Here is a 14,119-nt window from a genome sequence, read left to right as displayed (position 1 = left end):
ATGTTCACTTTTATGGCCCTGAAATATGTCATCTAATTTAACGTATTGATCTGTAGCAGTACAAATCTTGGGTACCCATAAGTGTAATTGTTAGTCTGTGTAAATGAATAAGCTTTCACTGTAGAGATATACTTAGTACTTGAAAGGGCCGCTGTGGTGGCTTTTATCCTATTGCATGGCTGCAAAGACTGTATGTATTGTTAATGACTGCTAGTCAGTCTTTTTGTTCATTTTGCCCATAGTAATAATTACATTGTAGAAAGAAACTTTTGTGAATCAATAAAAATCCATCTGCTATTAGAAAAACAACTCCAAGCATCTCCGCTGACTGTTTAGTTTTAATTTGTGAAGAACAGCATCTAAAGGGGGTTATTTTGTTTTTTCTTTTTAAATAGTAAATCCATAACATCATGGGCTCAAAAGCTGAAGCAGAGCCAACCAAAGAGAGCACACACAGAAGAGGGATGTTCAAAATCTACCCAAGGAAATGAGCAAACCAAGAAATCACCAATTGAGAAAGTAGGTGCAAGTCACTATACTCAGGCACGCAAGCTGCGGGCAATTAGGATAATTGTGCTGAGTTTACCACATAGCCATTAACATAAGTTTTTTGCTTTTTCTTTTGTATTGTTAATTTGTTACAAATTTTTTTTTCTATTTTTACCTTAACTGAAACTCAGTTTGTGGAGACTTTGTTATTTCTGAAAGGTTTGGGTTTGTGGTGTGTGACTCGGTTGATTCACTGTCATTTGTGACTGTAGATCAATATTTGTCTCATGTAGCCCTGTGGATCCCAGAATTTGCTGGCTATTAGAGTCACCTAAGGAGCTTTGAAAGTCTGCTTATGCCCCAGGTGGTCTGCCCTCATTGGTGGGATTGTGGTCTGTGATCAGGTGGTTTAAAAGCTCCTCAGGTGATTCTTATATGCTGGAACCACTGGTCTAGCCTCATTTCTTCCTCGATTCAGTGGAGGATCAGACCAGCAGCCAGAAGATCAGAAGCACTGCCTGAGAAATGCCTTTGGGGGATGAGTTTACCCAGGAGCCTGTTCTCCCTCTGGGGGGTGTCAGAAGAGCAGAGGGTGAGGCTGTGATTCCCCTTGAATTTTTCCTTTTTTAAATCACCTCCTGGACAGGACAAGTTTTATTTTCGTTATTTTTTAAGGTGAATTAGATATTTTTGGTATTAAATCATTAGGGAAAATCAAGTTTCTTTGGTATTTCTAAGTTTTAGATGTAATTTTGATAATGGCGGTTGGTGTATCTAAGACACCACACCTGAAATGCACTTCTTACCTGCGTAATTCTAAATCAGGTTCTCTGGATTCACAAAAGTGAATCTTTCCTCTTTATTTCATCCTTTCTCTTCTCCCAGCATTTTTTTCCGGGTTCATTTTAAATCAGGGAATCTTTATGATCAGAATTCTCTTGGGATCCGATTTTCTTTTTATATGACGTAGTTTATTTTGGGCACTAGCTATTTTGAAGCATGTCTTGAAACTGGTTATTGTTTAGCACAAGGATTTTCCAGAGCTCAAGTCGGTCTTTGTGTCCTTGCTCCTTTGGCGCAGCCTGGATGTCACCCTTTCCTGGGGTGTGGACTCCATGGTGGTTTTCAGATGCTGCTGGACGGCTGCCGACACTAGTGAAGGTCCTTGTGCTAGGCTGAGGCCAGCTTCTTGGGGAAGGCTTTTGCTTGCACCATACTTTGATTTCTCATTGAAAGCTGTGGCTGTTTTCTTTAGCCGATGCCCTGTTTGCTGAGAGGAGAGCAGCAGGCTGCCGTGTGAGTGTGCCTCCTTCCAGCGATGTCGTGTGTGTCGCCTCAGTGCACTGAGTGGCACCTCAGAACCGGGAGAGGGTCAGAATAGTGCACTTGGGATTTTTCATTTACTCTTCTGCAGTCAGCTTTTCCTGGGCTGTTAAGTACTGAGACTCAACAGAAATTTGAACAGGTAGGAGCTTTAGGGGAGACATTCGAATAAAAAGAGGTAAAGTGGTGCCTTAGAAGGCGGAGGGGTAACCTTTCCTTGGTAGGTAGAATGCCATCCTCTTACTGTGCTTTTGCAGTGCGTCCACAGATGGCTGTAAGCAAATACAACTTAAATCTTTTTTAACAGGAATTAAAAGTTTGATGATGGTGGTGCTGATAAGAAAAATTCCGATGAAAATAATTTTTCACATATCTCTGTTTGGAAACAGGTTTCTTATGGCAATATCAGAGATAGTGTGAGGAGAGATTAGCTCAGAATTTTTTTAGAATTAAGGATAAGCAAGCATTTTGAGCCTTTTCTGGTAACCAGTTATTAAATACATTTTCAATCTGCACTCGAAACACCTGCTTTTAGTTTCTCCTTCCAGCTTCACAGAGAGGCAAAATAAACTTTAGTGAATTTACACGGGAATAGAAAATTCTTCACTGTTAATTGCTGTCACTGCATTCTTGTGACCACGGGGAAGACCACGCTTGCTTTCTTCGTGAACCCTCGGAAAGCTTCTCTGCGCCTGGATTTCACACCTGGCTCTCATTCCTCGGGTCAGCAGTTTGTGCCTAATGATTTTTAGCTGTCAGCTGATAGTTTTCTTTCTTAAATTGTAGTCTGATTTCATTGCTGCTACACATGCTCAAGCTTTTTACCTCAAAAAACCAGATGAGAGTCCAAAATCTTGGATGTCTGATTCAGGAACAGGTATGATACTTATATTTTTAAAGGGTTTTTTTAAATAACTTGTGTGCATTTCTCATAGGATATCATGTACAGTATAGTAGAGTGGTTTCTGTAAATGTATGATGTGTTGTCTTGGGCCTCCAGTAGCTGTAACTTCTTTACTTGCCTTAATTTGTTACAAGTTCTGTAGAGACAGAAGTACTTTTGCAGTTATTTCAAATGGCTGCAAAAATCATCTCGGCACTTTTCACGTGCTCCAAAATGAATTAAGAAATTCAAACCCTCTGTGAGCCATTCATTACTCTCCATGGTGAGCTTCTTTTAGTTTTAATGGCTTTACATACTGACTTTTTTTCCACAATCCCACATCCAATTTAAGATGAACTAGCTTTACAGACTTTATCATCACTAAATCTGCCTTACAAAAAAAAATTAGTGAAAGGCGTTCTTCAAGTTGAAAGGAGAAGACAGTAATTAGTAACAGGAACACATGCGAGAATATAAAACACATTAGTCAAGGTAAATATATAGTCAAATAAGAAGACTCTAAATTTGTGATACAGTGGTGTGTTAATAACTTAATTCTAGTGTAAAAGTTAGAGAACAAATGTATTAAAAATACCCATAGCTTCAATAACTTGTTAATTGGTAAACACACAATATTAACAATATTAAAATGTAATTTGTGACATTGAAAACATAAACTACTAGTAAGGGGAGTGAAAGTGTCTATTTTTGTATGTTACCAAAGTGAAGTTGTTATCAGCTTAGAAAGATTATTATTATATCTATAAGATTCTTTTTACCTTTATTGAGATATAATTGACAAATAAAATTATATTTAAAGTGAAAAAAAAAGATGAACTAGCTTTGCCTTATGAAAACTGGCAGAATCCAGCCACCTCTCACACCTTCCTGCGCTCACCCTCACGGAGCCCCGGCCCCTGCCCCCTGGCTTCCTGCGGGCTTCCCAGCCAGCCTCCCTGCTGCCATCCTCGCACCGTCCGTCTAGTCTCCACGCGGCAGCCAGAGTGGTTCTTCTTAAAGATAAGTCAGCTCATGTGACTCCTCTGTGCGGACCCTGCAGCGGGTCCACTTCCCGCGGGGGAGCAGCTGGAGTCTGTCCTACAGAGGCCTGGGGAGATGAGCCCTGCTCTCTGACCTCACTGTGGCTACTCTCCCCCTTTCTCTGCTTCAGCAGCAGAGAGGCTGTTCGCTCAAATGTGCCAGATAAGTTCTCGTTCTGGGGCTTTTGCTGTTTGCTTTATGTGAAACGTTCTCCCCCCCACTTTTGGGGGGAACTCCCTCATAAATGGGCTCACATGGCCAACCCTGAGCCCCCTATTCAGAAAGAGTGCCTGCCCTCCCTTCCACACACACTGCGTATTCCCTTATCCCCAGATTTTCAGTTTCCCACCTCCTAACACACTGTATGTATTGCATGATTTACTTACTGCTCATGGCGCACCCTTCCCGCCCACACCTTCCCCGCAGCTGGCACAGTAAATGCTCGATAAATATCCAAATTATTGAATTCTTTGCATTGCTTCTGTGTAAGTCTGTACTGTGCATAAAGAAATTTTAAAAAAACTATGTTTTTAATTTTTAAAAGTTTATTTATTTTTATTTATTTATTGGGGGAGGTCATTAGGTCTATTTATTCATTTACTGTTAGTTTTTTCTTTTTTTCTGTTTTTTAATGGAGGTACTGGGGATTAAGCCCAGGGTCTCAGGCATGCTAAGCAAGCACGCACTCTACCACTTGACCCATATCCTTCCCCACCTTAAAATACATTTTAAATAACACTAGTTTATCTTGACTTTTAATAATATGATATAATATTATGTATTATAATATTTAATAATATGAATAATATCAGTTTAAAATCCTTGGATCGTTAAGTTAGGGCTTTTACATGGCAAGGCATTTATATGAATTTTTTCCCTTCCAAATTCAATTTCCTGTATCCAGAGAGCCAAAAACTAGTTACTTCCCATATTTAATTTTCTTCAGGTAGAAATAAGTCATTCTACAAAGCATTTTTGTTCTTTTTCCTCACCCTTATCTATCCGGTGTGTTTGTGCACGTTAGGACTGACTTACTGGAAACTGGAGGAGAAGGACGCGTATCACTCTTTGCCTGAGACTTTAGAGAAGACGTTTGCACCGGCCTCCTCCACGGATGTATCACCCAGCCAGGTAACTTAATAACACGTGACATGTGTATGTTTGTGTTATACATTGTAGACAAGTATTCTATTTCATTTATACATTTTTTATGTGTCAGTTTCTGATACACAGAAAATAAGCATGGGCTTTAAATCACACTTGCCTGCTTTCAAATTTAGTATCTGTCATTCATTGCCTGTGTGTTCCTAGGAAAGTTATTTAAAAATGAAATTAAAAATGCCCGGTTACTGTTTTGTGCAATTAAATGACATGGTTTTGTGCCCGCTATTTTAAATATAGCAGGTATAGATAAACTTCTCTTTTCCCAGACCTGGTTTTGATTTCACATTCACATTCTATTCTACCCGCCTGCTGATCCATTTGTATGATAATTATGAGCAATTTAATTTGCTGTATTGATTTTCTTTGAGCAAGAAATGTAAATACTCTGTTAACTTCAGAGCAGAGAAATAAAAACATCCAGTATATGTACATTGAAGTGTATATCTCACTTCTGTGTTTAGGTCAGGTGATGAGAGAGTAGGTTGGGGGAAGGAGAGATACAGTTGAGGCAGCCACGAGTGTCAGGCATGGATGAATGGGACAACGTGGGACCAGCATGTTTGCAGACCTCAGAGTCCCAGAGATGGGCAGGAACCAGCATTCCATCCTTCAGGAAAGGAGTGAAAATAGAGACAGATAAACACAAAGAAGGAAGGGCGGGGGAAGTGAGATTGTAAGGGGCCTGGGAGACTCAGTGGGCTTTGCAGTTCAGGGCTCACTGTGCGACTTGGTCTGCGACATCAGTAAATTATTACTATATTTTGTTGACTCTAAGGTGGCCATCAATTTTAAGAATTCTTGTCTCATATTCTACCATGAAAAAAATTTGTCAATTAGACTGATAAAATGGTTTCTTATCACTTAGAATTTATTATTTTTCTTATAGAAGGAGCTTGCAGACTCAAACATGCGTTTTTATCATATAGTTCTCATACATACGTAAAAAGAAAAATGTAGGTATAATAAGTTGATTGAAGCTTCTTCACCTACAGGGGCTTACCTTCTACACTCCTCTCTTTTGAAGTCAGTGTTGGTTTCTGTATTTTCCACACACCATTCTCCTCGGTCCACCAAGCACATTGGTAGTTTGGTATTTACCAAAATGGGTGAGAGGCCTCGGAGCTGAGTTTCTGCCTGTCTTGGCAGTTACATAGGACTGGCCTGCTGGTGACTTCCAGATGGGGAATGCTGCTGAATATATCTGACTCACTGTCTCTTTCGCGTTGGTTCTCAGGGGTTCCAGCATAGCCTGTAGGATTTTTTTCCCAGCTGCTAACACCTATTTGGCCAATTTTGATGGTTCTTTTATTTGCTTGTGAGCAGGCAGTGACAATTATGTCACAGCTGCTACTTGATTGAAAGCATTTGTAAGATGCCATTAATTACAAGACGCATCCTCACTTCAGAGATGTTAAATTGTGAAAAGCAGAGAAATCATAAAAGTGGTGGAAAATGTTACCTCATTTTACCATGAGCTCTAACTAGAATAATTGCAACTGTTTACCTGGCCGGCGGGCAGGATTCCTTGGGCTGGAGCCATGGCCGGAGAGCGGCTGCTTGTCATAGGCTTCAGGGCTTGGAAGGCCCCTAGGTTGGTGGCACATAAAAAGTTAAATTTCAGAGCAGGATTGTAGAAACTGTGGTAAATTTTAAGGGTTTACATTTAACAAATTAATGCCTTTAGTGCACACATAAAATGTATAATTAATTGCCTTATTCACAAGCTAGTTATAGGATTTATTAAAAAATATGAATTCATGGTGCTCTGTAGTCTATGTGGGATCTGGAAATGGGACAGTTTAAAAGTTTAAAGCCATAAAATGCGTGTGTTCTTTCAGTGCTTTCAGTGTGTCTCTTGCTGAATCTGTAATCTCATTTGAGAGAATGTCCACAGTTTAAATTGGAGGCCCAGGGTTGAGTGGTACCCCGTCACGCCCTGCAGTAAGTGTCACCTTGAGGCCGTTTAAGCCAGGGCTTTGCTACTTGGAGCTTAGGCCTCCTGCAGCACTTCCAGCATAGCCAAGCCCTGGTTGCAGCTGTGGAAGCTCAGATCGTATCTTCTTTTACTAATTCAGAAAGGGGCTTCTTTTCATTGGGTAACTTCTTTCTTAACACTTTTTGTTGCCTGCCAGCTCTTAAACATGAGTATCACTGCAGAGACAGGGAACTCCACCTTGTGACACCGGTCTGTGCCTTTGAACCACAGGAAGTTAATCTGGCCAGAAGTTTTCTTGTTCTGCTTCATTCATTCATTATAAAGTCTTTTCTTACCTCAAAACTTGGTGCTTATTTTGAGTAGGGAAGTTACCAAGGGATTTATTCTTGGAAGTTTTCATAGGCTGCTAAGTATCTTAGGTTCAAGTTATCTTCTTAATATTTATTGTTAGGGGATGTGAAATTTTTTTATTCTGAGGGAGCCTCATAATAGGTAATGACTTCCAAACTCTGATTGCAAGTCTGACATTCTAGGGTCTCCGTTTATTTAAAATTTTTCAAAAATCTTTGTATGGTGCTGATCTTGATATCAGGAAAGTAAGCTTTTCTCATCATTGATTCATTGATAATACTATTTAAATAATTCTGTTTCGTATCTTTAAGTCTAATGCTAGTAATGAGATGAAGCTACCATCACTGAAGGACATTTATCATAAAAAACAAAGGGAAAACAAGCAGTTACCCGAGAGGAATCTCACTTCTGCTTCCAGCCCGGTTCATCCGCCAGAGGTAAAGTTGCCAGCACTGCTGCGTGAAAGTGGAAGGTGCTTCATGACTCACTCTCGTCTCGGGCTTCCTTTCCCCTAGGAGACCTGAAGCCTACTCGCTTTCAAACAGAGCAGTGGGTACCCTGGTGAGAGCTTACCGTTGTCTGTCTGTCTTCTAGGTACTGACTCTAGACCCCACGTTACACGTGAAGCCAAATCAGCAGATTTCAGGGATTCACCCCCGTGGCTTTTTGAGTGCCCTTGATGACAGAACATCCTTTTCACCGGACTCTGTTCTGGAACCTAGTATGTCTAGTCACTCTGACATAGACTCGTTTTCACGGGAAAGTCATATCGCTTCTCAGTTATCTGGATTCCCAAAGTATCCTTCAAATACAAAAGTGTCACCAGTGGGTTCTTGGAAAAATCACGCGTTCCACAGCGACAGTAGGACCAGCTCCACGTTTCCTTCCGTATGTACCATCGGCAGTAACGACGTCTCAGTCAGCGCCGTGGACGAAGAGGACGCTGTCACGGTAACTTCCGCCTCAGTCAGTCCGTCCCAGCTCCCAGGTGCAGCCAACAGTGTCCCGGACTGCTTTGCACTGGCTTCCCTGGAAGATCCTGTCATATTGTCCAAGTATGTGTTTCAGTGACTGTCTTGTGATGTCAGTAGACTTTCTGTGAGGGTCTGCTTGAATGATGAAAATTGTTTTTATTGAACTTCAGTAATAAAAAATTTTTTAAAATATGTAGTATTTTTTAGGTAGAGCATCTAAAAAATAATCCATGTCTTTTTTTCTTCACTTAATTAGTTGTCAATTTGATATTTTAATCTATTCTATTTTCTGTGGGTGTACAAAGGGAAGTGGCTGTATTTTTGCTTATGAGAATAATTTTGTTCGTGGTTTTTCTTATTGCGATAGAGTGTGGGGAGATGTTTTCTTAATAACTTTTTCCAATCTCACCAACAGGATCAGGCAGAACCTGAAGGAAAAGCATGCTCGACACATAGCAGATCTTCGAGCTTATTATGAGTCAGAGATAAATAGTTTGAAACAGAAACTGGAGGCAAAAGAAATTTCTGCAGTTGAAGATTGGAAGAAAACCAATCAAATTCTTATAGATAGGTAAAGCTTGTAATTTAACTGTAAACTTAGTGTTTCTCCACCTTGGATTTATTATTTTCCCTGAAGTATAATCTATCGTGATGATAAAACACTTTGAAAACATGTGCTTTGTATTGGAAAATTTTCACAGAGAAACATGTTTGCCTAAGTAATTCTTTTTGAAGATTTGAGCCAACTCACAAAACACTGATAACGGATGAGAACATTTTTTCACGTGGGTGAAATACTGAGACAGTCAAGCAGATTTTATGTATGTAAACGAATGTCATTTTTAGGGGGATTAGTACTATGTGTGGATTCCCTAATAAGTCTATGACTGAAGTCCTGGGGTAGTTGTCAACCTTTTTCACACCCAGATATGCTTAACTTTAACCCAGACATTCATGAACCTGTGGAAGTAATTATCTCGTTCAGAAAATCTGTAGAAACACAGGGGAGAATGGTCTTAACATTAGGGATGGCTTTACACTTATTTTAGACAGTCATTTACAAAATTTGATGCTTTTATACTATTAATAGCAATGTACTTGCAACATACTTTTCGAATGGAATTAAACAGACTGAAAACTGATTGGGGCTAGATGACAGCAAAGAATTCTTCTCCAGGGCAAAAAGACAAAGCCCCTTGAGAAAAGATTAGTAGGGAACTGAAATCTTCTGGTTCAGTTAACAGTTTAACTTGCGGAATTCTAGGAAAACTAGCTACACATTTGTGGCTGCTGTGGTTAACATGCTATCTTAGTCCTGATTATTTCTGTAGCTTCCATTTTGCTGTAGGTGGTGAGGATGGGGGTACAATGGTAGAAGTAATTTGAAAAGAAGCAGAAAAAAGATCAATTTTAGGTTTTCTGGAACAAAAGGGAAAGATAGCAGGCTAGGGGAAGTCGGTCCTTCTTTTTGTTTCATTTTTTTAAGAAGGCAGCGATGACCGCAGGTACTTCCTGTTGGAAAACAGGAAATAGGAAAGCTGCCTACTACCTGTAGACCTTGTTTGGTCTGAGACAGAGTGCAGAGAAGGCACGGAGTAAAGGAGAGCTAATGAAAACATTTTTATGTCTAAAAGCTGTCAGTGCACACAGAGCAGTGGGAGAATGTAGGAGGAGCGATTTGGGAGTCAGGGTTTTAAATAAGCGGTTGTGTTACAGCAGTAACCTGAGGGAATGTCCGATACCATGCAGACGATGAGCAACACGTTGTTTTCTCCTGCTGCCCCCAAGAGCACGTGATTTGGCCTACAGGATAAAGCTATGTGCTAGAGGACAGTAGAGACAAAATGAGAAGTTGCAGTCCTTTAGAACTGGGGAAACAATTCACCTAAGACAAAAGCCAGTACTATGTTGTCAGTATACACAGTAGGTTTTTTCAGATTTAAAATTGCACATTGGAGAATCCCCCTGCTGCTGCAAATGGGGCTGTTCACACTTACCTTGTTGCACAGTGGCCACTTAGGGGATGCGACCTATGGCATACCAGAATCAGTGTGGCAATTAAAACAGAATGATAACAATTAATACACCTACACTTAACTATTTAGTGATCTTTGTTTCAAGAACAGTTTCATCAGTGTTTCATTTTTGTAAAGCATTAATGCATAGTGGTTCGAAGCATGGACTCTGGAGCCGGACTGCCTGGCTTAGAATCCCAGTGTGACTCGGGAGGAGCTTAACTTTTCTGTCTTCATTTTCTCATTTGTGAAATGAGAATGATAACAGTCCTAACTCACAGGATTGTGAGGGTGAATGTAGAGTGCTTGACATAGACTGGGCGTGTGATCAGCGCCACAAAACTATTAGCTTTTATTCACAATACATCATTAAACACTGGGTCACAAAGTTACCGAATTCTTCCATGTATTTTGTTATTTTGAGGCTCTATGCTAATTAACTTGACAAAGAAAGTAATTATAAGAATAAGCATTCATGCTAATTTGAAACAGTACAGAAAGATTTAGTAGGAAGTCTCCCTACCTCAACCTCTCCTTTCACATCCTAGACTTTTCACATCCTTCTAGAAATCATGATGTATACACATACAGATGTTGTCATAACAAATATAAAGTTACTTTATGCAGTCTTCTATGTCTTACTTCTTATTTTTTAGTGTGGTAAATAACCGTTTTAACTATTTATCATTTTAACTATTTTTAAGTGTACAGTTCAGTGACATTAAGTATATTCACACTGTTACGCTACCATCACCACCATCCATTTTTTAGAACTTTTTATTTTGCAAAACTGTCACTCTGTGCCCATTAAACAACTCCTCCCCAGTACCCCGAGCCCGAGCCCTTGGCAACCATCATTCTACTTTCTGTCTCTATTAATTTGATCCTTCTGAGTATCTTGTATAAATGGAATCATACCGTATTTGTCCTTTCGTGACTGGTTTATTTCACTCAGCATGGTGTCCTTGAGGTTTATCCATGTTGTAGCATGTGTTAGAATTTCCTTCCTTTCTACGAATGAATAAGACTCTATTTTGCGTGCACACGTGCGTGCACGCACACACACTCTCTGCATTTGATTGTTCATCCATTGATGGATACTAGGTTGCATTCATCTTTTGGCTATTGTGAATAATGCTTTTATGAACATTCATGTACAAGAGACTGCTCATATCTTGTTTTTTTCACTTGATATTTCTCAGAGATCTTTTCATATCATTTTTCATCTTCTCCAGAGACCATCATATCGTTAGATTCTTTGGGATATATTTTGCTAAAGTGGCATCCTTGGTCTTAGCTTAACATTAAGAATTTGTTTTATGTAATATTTTGGAGGATCAGATTTTTATAATACTTTGAAGGGAAAGGATTTTATCTTCTAATTGTTTTATTTCAATATATGGTTTTCAGATGTAGCCAGTTAGACAGTGCTCTGAATGAAGCTACTAGTCGTGTGAGAACACTTGAAAATAAGAATAACTTACTGGAAAGAGAAGTGGTAAGTAAACACTCTACTTTTTGTTGTTGTTCTGGTGGCTTAATGTTAAAAATTTAAAACTTTTTATTAATTGAACTTTAGAGACAAATGCATAATTTTATAAAAACATTGGTTATATATTGTCTGTCTTCCCCTTTAGAATGTCTTATTGTTAAGTTTGTATTTTGAGGGCTGCTGGCTTCATATACTATAAACTTTTACCCTTTAATGAAAAATTTTTTTTATTGGGATATACTTTGCATATCATAAAATCTACCCTTTTAAAGTGTACAATTCAGTATTGGTTAGTATATTCACAAATTTGTGCAACTGTCACCACAGTCAAGTTTATTTGATTTATTTATCCCCCACCTTTTCCCTTGGTAACCATGGATTTGTTTTCTATGCCTATGCATCTGTTTCTGTTTTGTAAATAAGTTCATTTGTATCATTTTTTTAGATTCCACATGTAAGTGGTAACATATGGTATTTTTCTTTCTCTTTGTGACTTAGTTCACTTTGTATGACAATCTCCATGTCCATCCATGTGGCTGCAAACAGCATTACTTTATTCTTTTTTATGGCTAAGTAGTATTCCTCTGTGTGTGTGTGTGTGTGTGTGTGTGTGTGTGTGTGTGTGTGTGTGTGTGTGTGTGTGTACATACCACAACTTCTTTATCCAGTTATGTGTCGATGGATATTTAGCTTGCTTCCATGTCTTGGCTATTGTAGATAGTCACCACAATCAATTTTAGAACTTTTTTTTTTTTTCACTCAAAAAGAAACTCCAAACCCCTCAGCCATTATGCCATTATGGGTTTATACATACCCTTCTCCTCAGCCACGAGCAACCAAGACTCTATTTTGTCTTTTTATGAACAGAAGGAATCATACGATGTGTGACCTTATGTGTCTGACTTCTTTGGCTCAACATCATGTTCTCAAGGTTTACGCACAAGGTAGCATGGGCCACTACTTCCCTTGTTTTCATGACTGAATAATGTTCCATTGTAGGGCCACACACCACATTCTGCTTATCTTTTCATGAGGCGATGAGTATTTGGGTTATTTTCATGTTTTGGCTATGGTGAATGATAATGCTATGAATGTTTGTATACAAAATTTTATGTGGACGTGTTTTCAGTTTTCTTGGATATGTAACTAGGAATGCATAAACTTTTCCTCTTAAATAACTTTTTTCCAATGCATTACCAAGTTTTATTCTCCTGTGTGTAACCTTACAAACAGTGTTTTGGTGGAAAATGCCAGTTACATTCTAGACATTGTTTGTCTTTGATGGTTTTTTTTTTTTTTTCTTTATCTTCTCCTCAATTGTAAACTTCATGAAGTCAGGGACCTGTCTTTGTGTTAATCTTATATTTCTGGCACCCTAGTGCCCAGCACCTAGTGAATATGATTACTGCATGAGTATTAAGGTATCAGATGTATTTTGAATTTTCTCTTTTATTTTCCTAGTAAATGAGAGAATAGGATAAGAAATGCTTTTTTTCCTGTAAATATTAATGTGGGACAACAAATCCTAGCTGTACGTTCATAGTCACTGCCCGATAGCCGTGGTTATATTTTCCTCCTTTAAGTGACCTACAGGTGAGCCCTGGAATCATAGAGCATCAGGCAGTGGTTTTCTGTGTATTATTCTGTAGAGTAGTCCTTTCTAGTCTCCAACCCAGGATATAACGATATGTTACGTTTGTTCATTTCCATTTATCTTTTGTTTTATTACTTTTCTGTGTTTTAATATCTACAGTTTATTAGCTGCTATTGATACATCTTTTTTTTTTTAATTAAAAGTAATGTATTATCCTTGTCTTTTGTAGAGTGATTTCAGAGAACGCTTCAACGCAGCCAGCAGTGCCTCCAAAATTTTGCAGGAAAGAATTGAGGAAATGAGAACAAGTAATAAAGAAAAAGACAATACCATTATTCGGCTAAAATCTAGACTTCAGGATTTAGAAGAGGCATTTGAGAATGCTTACAAACTCTCAGATGATAAGGAGGCGAGACTAAAACAAGAAAACAAAATGTTTCAAGATGTAAGTGGCAAGTGATGGTATCTCAGTGACACGGTTGGCTAAAAGTGATTTCAGATACTCTGCTCTAACAAGCTGTTATGACTTTTTCCACGTTTGTTTTCATTTTACATAACTTTACTGTAGCTGCAAGTATAGGTACTGCCTTCTGACTGAGGCAGTTGGGTCTTATCTTGAAGCAGGAAGTTGGGCTTTCAGAACTGGTGTCACTCCCACGCCTTTCTGTCTCTAGCAGGTTGGCTTTGAGCTGTCTTAAATCAACATCTGTGTGTCTGGTAAAACGAACCAGATTTACAGTGGCTTGGTAGAATTTTAACTTTGATTTAATTTCACTTAAAATTTAGAATTGTGTAACCTTGAAACCGGCTCAGGTTTCAGGTTGTTTTTTTTTTTCCCCTAAGTTTTTCTTAATATC

At 38.8% G+C, this 14,119-nt stretch overlaps 1 protein-coding gene across 11 annotated transcripts in view; it reads left to right on the top strand.

Annotated features, from left to right (window-relative positions):
- Window positions 1–14,119, top strand: part of MPHOSPH9 (M-phase phosphoprotein 9) — a 49,391-nt gene that overhangs the window by 14,375 nt on the left and 20,897 nt on the right. For 10 of the 11 annotated variants that reach the window (XR_004186083.2, XM_072953474.1, XM_031670125.2 and 7 more), the window contains 8 exons: window positions 396–519; window positions 2,599–2,689; window positions 4,761–4,867; window positions 7,499–7,624; window positions 7,782–8,242; window positions 8,577–8,732; window positions 11,587–11,674; window positions 13,492–13,707. Coding sequence is in view for 10 of the 11 variants with exons in the window: in XM_072953474.1 (XP_072809575.1) it covers window positions 396–519; window positions 2,599–2,689; window positions 4,761–4,867; window positions 7,499–7,624; window positions 7,782–8,242; window positions 8,577–8,732; window positions 11,587–11,674; window positions 13,492–13,707 (1,369 nt within the window). In the remaining variant the exon portion in view is untranslated. The remainder of the gene's footprint in view (window positions 1–395; window positions 520–2,598; window positions 2,690–4,760; window positions 4,868–7,498; window positions 7,625–7,781; window positions 8,243–8,576; window positions 8,733–11,586; window positions 11,675–13,491; window positions 13,708–14,119) is intronic. The other variant, XM_015243779.3, reaches the window with a different exon arrangement.

The sequence above is a fragment of the Vicugna pacos genome, chromosome 32 (assembly GCF_048564905.1).
Source record: "Vicugna pacos chromosome 32, VicPac4, whole genome shotgun sequence".
Classification (NCBI taxonomy): Eukaryota; Metazoa; Chordata; class Mammalia; order Artiodactyla; family Camelidae; genus Vicugna; species Vicugna pacos.
This window is presented reverse-complemented; position numbering and strand designations above follow the sequence as displayed.